This window comes from Gopherus evgoodei, chromosome 3 (assembly GCF_007399415.2).
Source record: "Gopherus evgoodei ecotype Sinaloan lineage chromosome 3, rGopEvg1_v1.p, whole genome shotgun sequence".
NCBI classification, from domain to species: Eukaryota; Metazoa; Chordata; order Testudines; family Testudinidae; genus Gopherus; species Gopherus evgoodei.
In genome coordinates this window covers 179,773,928-179,792,115 of record NC_044324.1, presented here as the reverse complement: position 1 = coordinate 179,792,115, position 18,188 = coordinate 179,773,928, and the positions used below count along the sequence as shown (strand labels likewise).

At 38.7% G+C, this 18,188-nt stretch overlaps 1 protein-coding gene across 4 annotated transcripts in view; it reads left to right on the top strand.

Annotated features, from left to right (window-relative positions):
- Positions 1-17,676, top strand: part of FLVCR1 (feline leukemia virus subgroup C cellular receptor 1) — a 31,783-nt gene extending 14,107 nt beyond the window's left edge. For 3 of the 4 annotated variants that reach the window (XM_030557543.1, XM_030557542.1, XM_030557541.1), the window contains exons 2-10: positions 1,435-1,579; positions 6,492-6,632; positions 7,954-8,021; positions 8,276-8,379; positions 9,659-9,769; positions 11,837-11,942; positions 12,194-12,305; positions 14,951-15,018; positions 16,328-17,676. In XM_030557543.1, coding sequence (XP_030413403.1) covers positions 1,504-1,579; positions 6,492-6,632; positions 7,954-8,021; positions 8,276-8,379; positions 9,659-9,769; positions 11,837-11,942; positions 12,194-12,305; positions 14,951-15,018; positions 16,328-16,402 — 861 coding nt within the window. In that variant the 5' untranslated portion in view covers positions 1,435-1,503 and the 3' untranslated portion in view covers positions 16,403-17,676. Of the gene's footprint in view, positions 1-1,434; positions 1,580-6,491; positions 6,633-7,953; positions 8,022-8,275; positions 8,380-9,658; positions 9,770-11,836; positions 11,943-12,193; positions 12,306-14,950; positions 15,019-15,849; positions 15,935-16,327 lie in introns of all 4 variants that reach the window. The other variant, XR_003999732.1, reaches the window with a different exon arrangement.
- Positions 17,677-18,188: the final 512 nt, after the last annotated feature.

The window sequence follows — 18,188 nt, the reverse complement described above, 5'->3', positions numbered from 1 at the left end:
AATGTTGCATATTGGGAACTTGATCTCTAGCTCCCAGAGTTCTCTGGGTGAGTCATTCTATCCCATAGCACATGGCAAAAAATTCCCAAAAGGCATTGCACCAGATGGCAGTGCAGGGCACAGTGGGATACCCCCCTTTGGTGCACCAGTTTTGCCTCACCATAAGCACTCCTTGTGAGTACGTGCTGTGTTGACATAAGTAGTCGAGTATGCATGTGCATGAGCAACATACTAATTCTGGCAGCTGTACACTGATATAAATTCTGGGGATAAAAGTTTGTAGTGTAGACCTGGTCCTAGGGTACTACAGTAAGAACAATATTAAAAAGGTCCACGAAGAAATTAATAATTCTGTATTCAAGGCAGGTCTTGTGGAAAAAGTAACATATGAGCATATAATTAAAGACTGTATCATAATGTATATGAACATGGGGGCTGTAATTAAGATTGTACAAGGAACCTTAATTCTGACATTTCTTAACTTGAGTGCTTGACTCTGAATCCTTAGCATTTTTCTTTTTTACAAAGTTTTTCGGACATAATTATAGAAATTAAACTACTTGAAATAGTCACTGGGGTTTCTAGCGTGATGGAGAGTGTTTCACTTTTTACTGAAAAAGAAAAATGGTTTTGTCTCATTACTATAGCAAAAATAAACTAAGAGAAATTTAAAGAAACTGTGCTATGCTTACGCCTGCAAAAATTTTAAAATGTTTTACATATCAGGAGCCAAATTTTAAGTCACAGCCTTCTATTTTTCTTGAATTAGAGGCTGAATTGAAACTGGCCCAAAACATAAACCTGCTACTTTTGTATTTTATGGCACTTCTTATCAGGCTTAATAGTAACTGAAAATGTGTTTCTACAAAGGCATTCCTATCCCTGCTTCCCTTCTCTTCCTGATTAATCCTGCAGTGAAAATATAATGCTGAACTTCCCTTTTATAACATCAGGCCGTGAAGTCAAATGCAGGATTATGATCAAGAATGAGGGAAGACTGGTCTGTAAGAGAAATGTATGTCTTATCTAGATGTACTGTACGGTCAGTCACAGAATGACAGGCCAAGTAAACGTGTGTGCATAAAGCAGTGTTCTCGTATGAAATTTCCTCCGTAAAGAAGGACTTCCATAATTATTATTATTATTATTATTATTTTTTGTCTGTGTAACATTCCGACTGTAGCATTGCAATGAAGAGGAGGAAAACTGGTTTATGGAAATATTGGCTGTGGGTTGTCAGTCAGATTGACAGATGAATAACTACTGCCCTTCAGTACAATGCAGGAACACTTTTTTCCTGTGTAATTCTTATTAATCACTTTCTGTGCTAGAATATAAGCTCTGTATTGCACAGTGTAGGACTTTTTGTCTTTGTTCTTTTGATTGCTTTTGTTCACAGGAAAATGTAATTGTTTTTTGTTTGTCTTTTTACAGCTTGGCACGGCAATTGGCTTCTTGTTACCACCAGTTCTGGTTCCAAACACAGTTGATGATACTGATCTAATGGGGCATAATATCAGCATCATGTTCTATGGAACAGCAGCAGTATCCACACTTTTATTCTTATTAACAGGAGTTGGTAAGTGAAACATTTCATATAGTGACTGTGAGCAGAGGAATCTAATAGTGACTCTAAATTCCATGAACTTCATCTTTTAGACCAAATTGCAAACCCTACCTCTCTGACTTAGCTTTCCTTGGAATAAACTTATCAGTGTCTCACACCAAACATCTGCTTTCTGTCGAGATACTCTTAGCAAGTGGTGAATTAAATTTGCTTGGTTTTTGTTCTTGGGAGGTGCTGCTTACTATAACGGTAAGGGCTGCATAAGTGTCTAGATAGGTTGAATTAATTTGTAAGTTTTATTTTGGCTAAAATAGTGTTTGCCTGCGTTTAACCATACTATGCCATGTTGTTGTGTGTTGGCCCTGAGCTGTAGAAAAAGACCTAAATAGATTTAGGCTAGTCTGCACTAAAAAAGGTTTGCAGGAATAGCTGTATTGGCAAACTCTCCTAGTATAGATGCAGCTTATACCCAAAAGTGCTTTTGTCAGGATAGCGAATACCATTTCCCTAAATTATATGGGCTGTACCTGCAAAAGTACTTTTTTTTTTTTTTGCCAGTATAACTGCATCTAAGCTAGAGCTTTTGCTGGTATAAAACGTTATTTAAAAAGAAAAATCACAACCCTAATTGACGTTTCTACACTGGCAGATGTTTTAAGAGTAGATTTAGCCTCAGTTTCCTGTTTTAACTTTAAACCAGTTGAAATGCCATTGGAGCAAAAAAATTGAGAATAAGCTTCTATAAATTGTACACTGATACTTGAGGTGGTTTCTGCATGTTACCTCTTGTGGGATGTGCCCTAAGATGTTGCTGAGCTTTGGGAACTTGCTCAAAAAGCAGTGGGTGTTGGGATTGCACAAGCATACCCTCAAGGCACTGAATGTTCACAGGTGAGATTGTAAGAGCTTGGCCCCAGTTGCTTCAGTATCTTCCTTTTCTGTGGCTAGCTGCAGGCGTAGCAATGCAAAGCTCCCTCAGTTTTGCTTCAGATCAGAGATCGATGGAAACGCATTTAGAGATGTGTTCTTGTTGGGACTGGGGCAGAATTCTCCTATTCTGTGGATTTGTATGTACATTGGTGATCAGACAGGACAAGCCCTGTGTCATTCTGATCCCTCCTGTTTGGGCCAAGTAGTATAGCTATGTGCATCTTCTGGATCTGTCATGGTTGTCTTCGGTATCTTCAGAATGCCTAGCCCAAGAAGACAGCCTTGTTCTGCATCCTCAGGCCAAAGTCTCTTCATCTTGCAGCTTGGATTACGAGACATCAGCTTCTGATCTAGCGTGTCCAGCAAAGTTGCATTTTATACTACAATCCATAAAACCCTCCAGTATTACTACCAGATATGGACAAGGTTATCTGTGTTGGCAGCAGATAACGTCTTCATGCCCTGCTCCCTCTTAGTCTATTTTTGGACTTCTTGTTGTAACTGAAGTCTCTCGATTTTCTGCCATTCCTTCGGTTGACAACTGTAAAAACTTCAGCCATCCCAACATCAGGAGATTCCCTAAATGACTGATGTCGGTTCAAAGAAGTGTTCAGAAACAGGATCTCTGCTTAATGCTGCCAGAGTTAGAGTACTCCTTTTGAACCCTGGGGATAGTGTTCTTTATTCCGCTGGTTGCTAAAAACCAGCGCACAACAGCAGCATCCACAGGATGCAGGCTGTGTGTAGCATGCTAGTGCGCAGCAGATTTACATCTATGATTAATGAAAGAGTTGCAGGCTTTCATAGTTGATATACTCCCTTTGCTTTATTTCACATGGACAAATATGTCCATGTTTCTCATGTATAACTTTTGATTTCGTCCTACACCAGATATTTCATATGTCTTTATGTGCTTTGTTTTAGTGGTTCCACCTACAGTGAAAAAGGAGAAATGCTAAATTGTCAAATATAGCTGAATGGCACTTGGACAATTATTGACACTGTTTTTATATCCGCAGGATATTGAGCTAGTACGGTATGACTATGTCTTTAGAGATATGCACAAAGGTCAGAAAGATTTTAATGAGTTCATTGGCCTGTTTGTATCCAAAAGATCCCTAAAGAAACTCCGGAGCCAATGGTATATTTACAGAAATCCAACTTTTAATACTGTAAATAAAAGAAGTTATACTACAGACTGTTAAGGGTCTCATACAAACTCATACCAAAGCATGTAAATTCAGGTACCATTGAAACTCTGTTCTTGCCCTATTCTCTTGTGTTGTAGAATCTTTAAGGATTGGGAAATTCACCCTTCTGTAGAGGGTCTGCATGAAGACTCTGTACTATTTAAGCCTTTTAAAATGGTACATAAACAGTATAGAGGTCCTTGGCAGGTCGTCTGTACAAAGTTGTGATTTTTTTTTTCTTTCCATCTTCTGACCTTTATGTCACAAATGTTGTAATACTGAGATATAATGGAGTTAGCATAGCAATGCACTTTCAGCCTTATAACTAGATAAGGGAGCTAGACTGACCCTCATTTTGCCACTGTCAGCAGAACATCTAAATACTTAAGGGCTAGGTGATCTGATTAATGTGATCCCGTGTCATTCCAAAGTGGATTGGTTTTAATCATGATATAAATCAGCAAGCAGAAAACCTTGATTTAAATAATCACTTCTAATCTTGTTTTGCTTTTGTACTTTTTAGTTATTTTCCTAAATAATAGCTGATTCTCATTGGTTGGTAACAATTGAAATATGTTGATTTGCTATTAAATATAGCCAATACACTAAGTTTTTGGTGCTACTTTTTACTAAACTATATCTAGTCACATTTATTTTAGCAGTTTTATACTTTAACATACATTCAGATTGTCTTCATTTTTATATTTTTATTGAATTAGAAAATGAAGAATGACACATTCCTTGTTTGTTAGATGATTTTTTTTATTTGTTTTTAACTTGTGATTTATGGCAAATTGAATTTGAATGGAAATTGAAATTCAGTTAAATACACAAGAACAGCATTTTAAAATTGCTTTTATTAAACTACTTTAAATATTCTGGATACATACAAAAACAAATAAGTTAATCAAAACATGTTTTGCATTCAAACTGATTTATTAATCAAAGAAAGTACTGTCTGTAGAGAGTGATTTGAAGTAATTGTTTCTTGTCTGCATGTCCTTCAAGATTTCAGGGCTAGTCGATTTCTGACATCTTGTTTTTATTCAGTCATTGGAAGAGGAAAACAAGCTTTCCTGCTTTTTCAGCTCCCAGTCAGTTGCTTATCTTTTGAATTGACTAGTCATTGAACTGAACTAGTGGAATGAACTGAAATGAAGAAAATATTCTCTCTGCATCTGCAGAAGAAGCTACTGCAGTCAAAAGCTGGTTTAGCACTTCAACAAACGCTGGTTCCAGGTACTTAGCCAGTGACTTCCATCAGTTGAATGGGTTGACTCTAAAACATAGGCGGCAAATGTACTGATGAAAAATATATATATTTAAATGATTTTAATAGATTATCGTATGTTTAGGCCTTAATATAGGTTGTCATAGATTGTGTTAGCAATGTTAGCCAAAAAGAATATCTCCCATCTAACTAGGATTCAAAGACGCTTTCAAGGAGGGTCAGCTGACTTCCTCTTTAGTACAAGGACAAGATAGAGCATGAGACGGAGCAATCAGCAGTTTAACACTGTTCCCTTTTTTGCCAGTCCTCTAATGCAGTGGTTATTTAAGCAGTCTGCAAAAGACTGTTGTTACTATATAACAGTGGTTTTCAACCTGTGGTCTGTGGACCTGGGGGTCCGCAGACTATGCCTAAGATTTCCAAAGGGGTCCACATCTCCATTCAAAACTTTTTTGGGGTCCGCAAATGAGAAAAGGTTGAAAATCACAGTTTTAATGTAAGGGGCAATGACACAAATCAGAATTTTCTCAAGTTTTATTCTTCAGTTATCTGTGGGGCCAATCAGAAAGAAAAGAACTGAGTTACTCTAACTTGACAAGTTTCCAGTGAAACAAAATGGTCTCCCTTGAAGTATATCCAGATAAAGAACTCTTAGGGCTTATTTACATGAACATTTAGTTCGCAGGAGGCAGGGGTGTAAATATCCTAACCTACCTTGCTGTGGATTAACTGTGCATGTGGACCCTGCTGACACACTGTACCAGTTCATTAATGTGTTTTGATCTAGTCCCATCTCAGAGAGGACTAGATCAAAGAGTGCTAACGAATTGTTTATGTGCAGAGCAGGGTCCACGTGGGCATTTAGTTCACAGCAGGCTATTGTGGGGTAGATTCAAACCCCAGCTACTGCAGGCTAATTATTCGTGTACACAAGCCCTTAATCTTGGTCCTTTACTCTCAACCAGGAGGAAAATAAGCTCTTTAAAAAGAAATGATGGTGGAGGCTTACCAATATTAATGCTTCGGTTTCAGGATTTGAACGGTTGCATCTTCTTTCTGAACTGAAGTTATCTCAAGGTGTATTTAGGGACGTGCTGACGCACTGGCTTGTTTACTTGTGGGACTTCAACTACAAACTGGGCCAGGTCCAAGTAGAGTGGAATATGTTGACCCTGGTGTGGGTAAGCTGTTCAGTCATGTTGAAAAGAGAGAGACATAGTGCTCTGAATAGTGTGCCAATTAATTTGTGCCAATTACTTTATGCCACAGCATGACTAAATTAGCATGGGACAGATGAAAAATGTTTCTAGAGTATGTTTGTCAGTAGCGCTCCAACCAGAGTGAATGGAAGAGTGAATGGAGGGGGCATGTTCAGACTGGCTAGCTCTCATTGGAGGATAAAGTTAGAATGGAAGATGTTTGTTTACGCTTTCATAAAAACCTGCTTTACAATGTTCCTTAAACCGAAAAATTTTGTATTCACGTAAAATCCCAAGCCATTACTCAAGGCAAACTGGTAAAGATTAGTAGGGTGAAAAATTCTATTAATTTTGTTCTTTTGTGTTTGTTCTAGTGTTTGATGAAAAGCCTAAATATCCTCCAAGCCAGGCTCAAGCAGTTCTCCAGGACGTTCCTCCTGAAGATTACTCTTATAAACAATCAATAATTAACCTGTTCAGAAATATTCCTTTTGTGCTTTTGCTGATCAGTTATGGTGAGCGTTGCCTTCTGTCTTTAAGCTGATAATAAAGGCTAGATATGTTCCTAGAGTCCATCTGATCTTTGCAATGCCATCACTCATTTAGCAACTTGAGACCAAAAACTGTGGGTGGCCTGTGGTCTTCTCAAAAACTGTGAGCAGAATTCAGTGCATCATGGTACTTTTGGATGGAGCAGGTAGATGAATGGCTGTCATTAGCTCTACTCCTGACATCCTTCACCCGCTATAGTAGAAGGACTACTTACACTAATTGTACTAGCACTTCTGGCATTCAAATTGGGCCTGGAATGACTGAAGCTTAATTGATGTGAAGCCTTGACATCATAGTCTTTATAGCTGCTAAATGATTGAGAGAGTAGTTCTGGGAGGACAAATGTCACTTACAGTGTAGATGCAGTCTGGGAGAGCAAGACTTGCTGAGGAAAGTAGGTTTATTGCTTATTGCAGGGTCGGCAGCCTTTTGGCACATGGCTCACTAGGGTAAGCACCCTGGCGGGCTTGGCCAGTTTACCTACCTGCCGCGTCCACAGGTTCGGCCGATCGTGGCTCCCACTGGCTATGGTTTGCCGCTCCTGGCCAATGGGGGCTGCTGGAAGTGGTGGCCAGCACATCCCTCAGCCCGCACCGCATCTCGCAGCCTCCATTGGCCTGGAGCAGCGAACTGCGGCCACTGGGAGTCACAATCGGCGGAACCTGTGGACACAGCAGGTAAATAAACCAGCCCGACCCGCCAGGGTGCTTACTCTGGCGAGCCACGTGTCAAAGGTGCCTGCCCCTGGCTTGTTGCTTTGTTTTTCTCTGTGTGGAAGACCTAGGGAAACAAACTGTGGGAACAATGAAGCTGATGGTGTACAAAATGCTTTTAAATGCACAAAGCAAACCCACTGAGGAAAACATAAATATATCTTCTGTAATATCTTTAAGTTATTGTTATCTTAATTATCATTTTTAAGCATAAGTAAAATACATTCAGACACGTATGTCTTTTTTTTTAATTTACATGCCTCCTTTTAAGGAATAGCTAACATAGACCCCTAAAGTTGTCGTTCTAATTCTCCTCATCCAGACAGATGGTGGCTTGAATGCTAGCCCTGAGAGTCTGGGCACAGATTATAGGGGGAGGGTGGGGGCGCTTTAGGATACAGAGAAACCCTTAAAAAAAAAAAAAAGTGCAATAAGTAGACATCTTGCTGGTGACTTAATGAATTTCCTGGTGGGGAACATTGCTTCTTTCAATGTAAACGTTTGATTATTATTGACACTTAGGATATGGTTAATGATATGGAGGGTACATCATGTTGTTTTGCTATTGCAGGTATGATGACTGGGGCATTTTATTCTGTCTCCACATTATTGAACCAAATGATAGTAACACAGTATCTGGTAAGTTTCTCTTGAAGCCTTTGCTTTTTCATTTGTATATCTGTAGAGTTAGTGTCCCAGATGTTTTGTAGGCATTTTTGTGTGATCAAGGATTCAGAGTCTCATTTGTAGTCCCTTTAAAATTGCATGCTCCATACAGTTATGGAGATGATAAGTACTAGTGTTTGTGCTTATAACCGTCATGAGGCCCGAGAGTCTGACGCCTTGAGTGGAAGTGAGTTATTAATAAAAACCATATAAATATTTGTTGAAAGGGAGAAGAAGTGAATGCTGGGAGGATTGGCTTGACACTGGTGGTAGCAGGAATGGTGGGTTCCATTATTTGTGGTTTGTGGCTGGATTACACCAAAACTTACAAGTAAGTGAGTGGAGTTGGGACGGGCAGAGGTAGGTGGATGTGCAATTGTGTTAAAGGGAAAAAAGTCTTCTATGAAAATGTAAAGATTCAAGTGCCCCTTTGTGGAAGGGAGAAGGGAAATGATTAAAAAAAATCAGTATGTCCATGATTTTTCTTTGTCCTTGAGGGAGTGCCATGGCTGAGACTGTGGTAAGAGTCTTAGACTCAATCTCATTGGTTTCTGGCCAGGATGAAGTTGGGGCAAGGTTGGGCTGAGTCCACTATGGTGTGATGTGAATTTGTAGGGGTTTCTGTCTGTCCCTGTGGCTGTAGAATGCATGCATGATGTTAGCAAAATAGGAAAGGCATCTTGGGCTTCCACCACTCTCCATTTTATCTTGCTCCAGTTCTTACCCATCAAGTTCCTCCTTTGGTGGAGCATGCTGGCTTCACCACATTGCCATATTGTAAATTAGGAGTTTAATTTATTTATTTAAATGTTTGCACCCTCTAGTGGATCTTTAAATAAGCATAAACACATCCTTTAATCCAGGCCAGGTCCGTGGAGCAGAACACTATTACAGGCTCTGTAGTATGCACATGCTGTGGCATTTAGCAAACATGTACAAGGGAAATAAGGGATGTTGATTTTCAAAACAGGAACTCTCAGTCTTAGATTGAAGTTCTTATTTCAGTGACTGTTTCTTTAATGTAAATTACATGCAATAACTTTAATAACCCTAGTGAATGGTAATGCAGTAGGATGGTTGCTCTGCTTCATATGATTGGCTAATAAAACAAGCATGTGCCTCAGTTGCTCAGCCTGTAATACAATTTGTAAAATGAATAATTCATTCTAATCAGATTAGGTTTCTTTTTGTCTGACTCTTCACTTTTATTGGAAATAGTGTTCAATTTGGCTGCTTGAGATTTGATGTAGTATAGCATGTAATCCCGTAGTATCACTCAGAGAATACAATAGAACAGGCAACTACAAAGGGCTTGACTTCATCTTCTGGTGTAACTGCTTGTCCTCTGAGTCTGAGCAAGTCATTCCTCTCCACTGTGGCTTGAATAAAGCAGCCATATAACTAAGGGAATGAGGAGAATGGGGATGGACAGAGCCTCACTGAAATGCATGATATATCTGAGTTGGAATTACCTGAAGCAGATTTTTAAAACTAATATTTCAGTTGTAGCAAAGAGAATATATAGTATTTACATGACTGTTCCATGTTTGACAATATGTATTGTCTTCTCAGGTTTACAATGGGTATTTTCTCTTGGGTTTTGTTTGCAGACAGACTACTTTAATCGTTTACATTCTCTCATTTGTTGGAATGACCATATTTACTTTCACCCTGGACATTGGAAACCTTGTAATAGTGTTTGTGACTGGAGGAGTGCTTGGGTAAGGAATCAAAGGGGAAAGGAACACATTGTAATTCTAGTTTAAAAACTGTATTTAAAGGTTTGTAAGGGTTTTTTTTAAACTAAAAGACTATACCTGTAAAACTCCCTTTCCCTACATACAACCTATCTTCTGCTACAGGTACAATGGGTGAGTGGACTAAATTCTGGTCTCTGCTGAAGTCAGTAGATTTACTCTCAATTTTAGCTAGTGTGATGAAGATCAGAATTTAGCTTTCTCCTGAGAGCCTGGTCCAAAGCCCATTGAAACAAATGAGTCTTCACATTGACTTCAGTGGGCATTGGATCAGGCCCCTAAATAAACAAAAGTATGGGGTTGGGCATTTGAGCTCACTAATACTAATTGCTAATATGTACAATTTATATTTTCCTAGCATCCAAAATAGCTAGGCACATCCCAAATGCAGAGGAAGATGCAGTCCTTGCCCCCAAGAGCGTATAATCTAAAAAAACCAGAGAGGTGAGGAAAGGGATATGCAAGCAAAGCAATTGTGGTGATGATAGGCATTAAGTCTAAGTTTTATAATTTGTAAAAAGTAAGTACGTTGGATTCCCATCTGCCCTCCATCATTCAGTTTGCCCAATTTCCACAGCAATCCCCAGGTACAGTTTTAGTGTCTCTATTGATGGTCAGTCCCATTCCTCCACATAAATGAATAGCTGACTCCTTAAATAGATTAGGTGACTAAATTGTCTAAGTCCTGCACTTTTAAGAAATTGGCCTTTTAGTAGAGGGGTTTTAGTGAAGAGAGGGTAGTGGCTTTGGGAAGGGAGCTCTGTATATAGAGGTTAGCATGGAACAAAACATAGAGATGGTTATGGGGGAACATAAGAGAGGCCATACTGGATCAGACCAAAAGTCCATCTAGCCCAGTATCCAGTGACCAGTGCCAGGTGCCCCAGAGGGAATGAGCAGAATAGATAATTATTAAGTGATCCATCCCCTGTCACCCATTCCCAGCTTCTGGAAAACAGGGGCTAGGGACAGCATCCTTACCCATCCTGGCTAATAGCCATTGATGGACCTAACCTCCATGAACTTACCTAGCTTTTTTGAGCTGTTAAAGTCTTTGCCTTCACAGCATCCTGTGGCAAGGAGTTCCACAGGTTGACTGTGCATTCTGTGAAAAAATACTTACTTTTTTTAAGTTTTAAACTTGCTGCCTATTATTTACTTTCTCCACATCAGTCATGATTTTATAGACTCTATCATATCCCCTCTTAGTTGTCTCTTTTTCAAGCTGAAAAGTCCCAGTCTTTTTAATCTCTCCTCATATGGCAGCCATTCCATACCCCTAATAATTTTTGTTGCCCTTTTCTGAACCTTTTCCAATTCCAGTATATCTTTTATTGAGATGGGGTAACCACATCTGCACTCAGTATTCAAAATGTGAGCGTACTATGGATTTATATAGAGGCCATATGATATTTTCTGTCTTATTATCTATCCCTTTCTTAATGATTCCCAACATTCTGTTCACTTTTTGGACTGCTGCTACACATTGAGTGGATGTTTTCAGAGAACTATCCACAATGACTCCAAGATTTTTCTTGAGTGATAACAGCTAATTTAGACCCCATCATTTTATATGTATAGTTGGGATTGTGTTTTCCAGTGTGCGTTACTTTGCATTTATCAACATTGAATTTCATCTGCCATTTTTGTTGCCCAGTCACCCAATGAGATCCTTTTGTAGCTCTTGGCAGTCTGCTTGGGACTTAACTATCTTGATACAAAATTATTCATCTGCAAATTTTGCTGCCTCATTGTTTACCCCTTTTTTCCAGATCATTTATGAATGAGAACAAGACAAAAGTGTCAGGACTGGAATCCATAGGTGGAAGGATATGAGAATGAAATTGTAAGACAAGGGCAGATAACTAGGGAGGGCCAGATGAAGCCCTAAACTATATAAATTATTGAAATCGAGCACATGACACTGTAAACTGATACTTTAAAATTACCTTTCTTCAGGTTTGATTTTCTTATTCATAACTGGATTAGAGCCACACTTAAGATACTCTTGTCCTTCCCCCCCCTCTTCAGCTTCTTCATGACAGGTTATCTCCCACTTGGCTTTGAGTTTGCTGCGGAAATTACATACCCAGAATCTGAAGGCACTTCATCAGGACTCCTTAATGCTTCAGCACAGGTTATTGCAGGCTTATTCTTGTATGTGAGGGTAACATTTAATAAAGCCTCTCTGCCTGAATTTTTGGGGAAACAGTCCTACATTTGGCTACTGGCATTTTATTGCGCTCCTATAGTGTGTGTTTGTTTACCAGTCTCTAGACTGGTAGATAAACTGCAATACACTGATGTGGATTTTTATAAACTGAATTAGAAGAGATTTACTAAGTGAGTCTAATAAAATCTAAAATGTTTTATGATGATTGATTACAGATATTTGGGATTCTCTTTACGCTGGTTCAAGGAAAGCTTATAACAGATTATGACCCTCGTGCAGGAAATCTTTTCCTCTGTGCGTGGATGTTTGTAGGCATTATTTTAACAGGTAACTAATCACATTTGCTATTTATCTTTATTTATGTGGGTATTTTTGTTCTTTGTTGTTGAGTCAGTGTCTCCAACAAAGCAATAGAGTTTAAACACACAGTTTTCTTATCTATGTCAAAGGATGGAAAATTATTCCTTGATTAAAGAATTGTTATTAATATTTACTGCATGCATACCTCATTCTAAGGACAACACAGCAACTACATATACGGTCATGTTCTTGGCTGCATCTCTACAATGTCTTCATAAATTTAGAACATTTGACTATTTTCGAAGTGTTGCAAAACATCTTAGTAAACATAAATGAGAAAAACGTACATTAGTTAAAAAGAGTACATTAAACTGGATTTATTTTTAAACCCAAAGTATGAAAAATCACACTTAAGGTGTAGAGATTTTTGGATAGATTTGGTTAAATGGATTTACAGGGTGTAATGTCTGTCTATTTACGAGCCAGAGTGATTATTTAAATATGTGGGGTTTTTTTAGATCCAATCAAATACATTGCTCAGCAAATAACTGCAAATTAGGCTGGAAATAACAATGAGAGTAATATGAACAGCTTACTAAGGGTCATGGTCAATTCTCAATCACTGACAATTTTTAAATCAAGATTGGATGTTTTTTCTTAAAGATACCTTAGAATTATTTTGGCCTTGTGTGTATGGCCTGTGTTATACAGGATGTCAGACTAAATGATCACAATGGTCCTTTCTGGCCTATGAAAAACTCCAGGTTTTTTAGCAATTGCTTTTAATATTTTTGGAGTGAATGACTGTCTCTAGTAGTTGCCTGGGGTGATCACTCTTCTAAAATAGAATGATCCAGTAGTTGTACAAACAGACAACACTAAGCTTTATTTTGTGAAAAAGAGGGTTCTTTGTATGAACTTGATCTGCCAGTTTGGAGGTGAAACCACAAATTCCTTCCAGCTGCCATAAGAAAAGGGATGGAATTGCCTAGTTACACTATTAGCCGTCAGTGATGGCAACTCTCTCATTCTCTGGGGATTTGACTGCTAGAGGGGTGGTATTATTTACAAAATTATGAGAATAAGGAGTTGGCTAAAATCTGTAAAAACTAATCCTCTGGAAATCTACCACTAGCAACTAATGTGTCGTTGGGCTTTGCTCAAACCTGATGGCACAAGAGATCTCAAAGTTTTGTGGGCCCAATCACTATAGTGTTGAATTGTACATATCCACATGTGCACTGGTGTGTGTACTGGGGGATGGGGCTCTTGTGCATATTGGTGTTTGAGTGGGATAAGAGATTTTTGCTTGTAGGTTTTACTGAAAAGCTTGCAAGAGCTGTCTTATAAGATCTCGTGTTATCTAACGCCTTATATATATGGGGCATAAGCAATTCTACTAGTAATTGTCCTACAGATTACTTACTTTTTAAAAAAAGGTTTTTAACAGTATGCTGTTAATGTGCAAACCTTTCATGTCATCTTGTAGCTGGCTTTTGAGAACTGATTAGGCATTCACATGTCAGTTGGCTAGTGAGGAAATAATGGCATTTTATGTGTATGTGAAAGTTTTTTCCCTCACTAGCTTGAGTTTGATTCCTTGGCTTATGGACCTTTTTTTAAAGGTAAATTATCCAATGAAGAACTAGAAATTTGGTTGTTACTGTAAATAGGCCTATAAAGCTTTATCAGCTCATAAAAATGAATAAGCACTGCTTCAGTTTTGTAGTAATCCAGAACATTTTTTATACTGTAATAACCCTAGTTCTTATATAACGTGGTGCAAAGAAACTGAAGCAAATCTCACTTGTTTTATAGACAGGAGCTTATCTATACCTCAGATAAAGTGGCTTGCTCAATGTGCCACAGCAAGTCAAATTCATGGTTAGAGTGTGGGATTTTTTTATCTCGGGCCTGTGCTTGGTTCACTAGACCATACTTGTAATTTAATGCATTTGAATGTCAAAGTATGTTGCTTTGAAGAGAGGAATGGACTTGCAGGAATCTTATCTGAGAGTGATTCCTGGAGTACTGCGTCTGACTCACATGCTTTCATTCCCCAGTGGTGGCATGATAGCATTCTTCTCTGGTGGGCTGATATTTAGTAAGAAATCCCTGGACATTGTGCACTGAGAGGGAACATGGAAGAGGTGCTGGAGCATGATAGTAGATGCTTTCCCTCTAGAAATAAAACTGTTCTGTTGTTCTTTGATAAAAGAGATTCTGTACATAGGTCTTCTATTCTGAGGGCCACCTTCTGAGGGGATTTAGAGACATGCAAACAGCCTGACAAGAAGAGGGCAGCTCTAACATTCTCAGACTAGAGAAATTGTTTGGTTCACAAATTTATACTTGGGACTTACTTCCCGGTACACATGTAAACAGCTGAGTATGTGCCAAAAATGTCAACTTTCACCACACCCTTATCGATGGCTTAATGTGGCTAAGAAAATGTCATATGTAAAAACTGTTGTTAAATGATTTCTGTGAGGGGCAAGTTTAAAATTTGTGAATACTATGGGTAGGTGAATAAGTCAGAGTGCAAATAAAGAAATCTTTTGTGAACAAGTGATAAAGTAACTGCCACATCTGTGCCATAATGGTACAGTCAGACTCCTGGAATGGTTGTGTTATGGGAAAGTTGGGACTTACAAATGTTTTCTTTGTTTCAGCCTTAATCAAATCTGATTTGCGGAGACACACTGTAAATTCTGGGATTTTGAACACAGACATTAAAGCTGTAAGTGATTTAACCTTTTTTATTTCGGTTGTATTATTGCACTTAAATATTTGACTTGTAATTTCATGAGTATTTAACATCAAAATACAATATGTGACTGCTTCCTAATTCAGCTAGAGCAACTGATACATTTCAGGACATGCCCTCAGTTATCTGATTAGTTCTCTATGTAACCGATATGTGTATATCTCTTAGCAGGAGTACGTGGCTTAGGAGTATATGCTGTACATTTGGCATTTCAGTGATATAATGGTCTTCCCAAAAAGTGCGGTCCACGTGTGTCTAAAAGAAAGGCATCAGAGAATTTCATGCCATGATGAATTTATTGAGTGTGGTTTTGGTGTATCCTAGGGATTGTCAACCTTTTGGCATGCTGCCCGTCAGGAAGATCTGCTGGCGGGCCGGGATGGTTTGTTTACCTGCAGCGTCAGCAGTGTTGGCTGATCGCAGCTCCCACTAGCTGTGGTTCTCCATTTCAGGCCAATGGGGGCTGTGGGAAGTGGCGTGGTGCAGACCAAGGGATGTGCTGGCTACCGCTTCCTGCAGCCCCCATTGGCCTGAAATGGAGAACTGCAGCTAGTAGGAGCTGCGATCAGCCGACACTGCGGACGCTGCAGGTAAACAAACTGTCCCGGCCCGCCAGTGGATTTCCCTGACAGGCTGCCAATCCCTTTGTTCCTTTTGAAGTGAGGGAAAGTTGAGCAATAAGCATTACTTTAGGTTCTTCAGTAGATCACAAGATGTGCACCCCAGCTGTTAGCTTTGCAATATATTATGTAGTCACTAGTTGTTTAAATGAGGGTAAACCATTGAAATCTTTCCATCCTGTAGTTTTCTTGACCTTCAAGGAAATGAAGATGCCTTTGTGAAGTCTTACTGTAACAGCATCTATCACACAGTTTTCTGCCTACTTTAGGTAATTCACATGTACCTATAAGTTACAGCAGGATTTCCTTATTTTCAAGATTCTCCTCTATTGTATTTAAATACACTGGGGATGAACTGAATGTTAATCTCCACGTCAACACTCTACCTGTAATATAGATGGGAAAATTATGTAATTTATAGGAGATCTAAATTCCGTATAACTTTTAATCAAAAATTGGAGGGGAAAGGGAATCTGTTTTTTATGCCTTTCTATTATCGTCTAACTCAGACTAATTATTCACCAAATCTAGTTTCTAAAACAGTAATGTAGTCTAACTGGCTATATTAGAATTTAGTGATTAGACTAAATTGTTCACAGGCAAACTGAAGACAGGGATAGCTTCATTTATATAACTACTTAATCCCTTAATTCTTTCTGCAGGTACCAGTTGACAGTCCTACAGAGCATGAAAAGAATAACACTATGTTAAAAAGCCAGTCAGAATCAGCCGTGTGAGGCAGATGGAAAATACTCTAGAAATGCACAAATTTCATGTAATAGCGAACTGCACTGATTAGCATAATCACTGGATTTGTATGTATGAGTAGTACGAATTTTGTTAGACTATTGGTGTGAGTCGTGCAGTATTACTGAATGAAGATGCACAATTCATTTTGCCTGAGGCATAAACAGTTTTAACTTTATATTGAATATTTATCATAGCGTTTTTTAAATTGGTAGTCTCATTGGTAAAGGTTTCTATGAATGTTGTCCACCCTCCTGAAAGCAGTGCATGCTTAGAACCTTATGGTAAAGAACTTGCATCTCAAAATATAAATGTCATAACAAATGGCCAGTAAGTTTTTAATGAAGTCAATACATTTGGTTAATTCATTTGCCCAAAGTCATACTTTCCTGATGCACAATCCATTACTGGGGAGAGAGGGACTGAGCAGACACACAACTGAAAGGGATTGATATTTTAACAGTATTTTTAATACAAATGTGTTGCAAATTTTAAACCAGTCCTTCTGTTTGAGGGATTCTGTCTTTAGCACAATACATAGAACAAAAAAATAAATACAAATTTACAGGCATGAATGTGTCAGTGAGTGAAATCTGAAGCTTTAATTGCCTTGGGGAAAACCACAGTATATGAAACTTGCTGTTCCCCAATATAGGCAAGAGGAAAGACTTTCTGCATAAATTCATCATAATACTTACAATGGAGACCTAATAGTGATCTATTGAATATTGAAACTCTTTTACAAAGGTAAAGTGTTCATAGGCAATGGAGTGCTATGACTTGATATACCTCCGTCAAATGCTTTGAATGCTACTTTTAGATAGCTGATGTGAGATGAGTACATGTTTACAAAAAGATTGTGCCTTTATTGCTGAACGTTGTAAACAAGAGCTTTGGCTCCATCTAAGTTATATCTGTGTGTCTTATGTTGTTGTGGAAATTCCATTGTACATGTTTAAACACCTCCTCTGTGTATTTGCTGACTTAACAGAAAATGTCTTCCATCCTTACCATGTCTCTGCATCATGAACTGTAATGATAGTCTCTAGTTAAATGCTTGTGTTTATCATGTAACTTGCAAACAACTTGCTTAGAAGTAAAACACATTTGTCCTTCAGCTTTAAACAAATTGTGAAAGGGAAGTGCTTCACGGCATCAGCTGGAGCATCTGCTCTTTGTACTGTGGGTCAGAAATAAGGCGGATTTTTGTCACAGTGATCATGGAAATCATGAATTTTGAATAAAGTCTGTGAAATCTTGGAAATGGTTGTAAAATGTATTTGATTATGCCCCCAAGCAGAGTGGCCTTGCAACCTGGTGCACAGGGTCACAGCGCAACTCAGGTTTGGCCCATCTGCCTTTCTTTCTCCATTTACAGAGGGGCAGGTGAACCATAGCTAATTAGTGCATTTAGCTCACAGCACGAAGTCACAACAGTTGGCCTGAGGAACTGCTGCTGTGGGGTGAGCTCACTCTGTAACTTCCCCAGGCCTCACCTTTCAGCGCCCCTCACTATGCTCTTGCATGTGTTGATGTAACAAAAATTATTTTGATTAACTTTCTGTGATTTATCACTTTTTTGCCCACACCTTTTCTGTGAAATTTGCTTAGTATTTCCATACCCAAGTTATAGTATTGACCATAAATATTAAGGGGAATTAGGTGTTGCAATGCCTAACTAATAGGTGCCCTGCTGCCAGTGGAAATAACAGCCCCTGAGTGAATTGCCCAGGCTCCCTATGTATTGTATTGGGAGAGTTAAATCCCTAAGAAAGG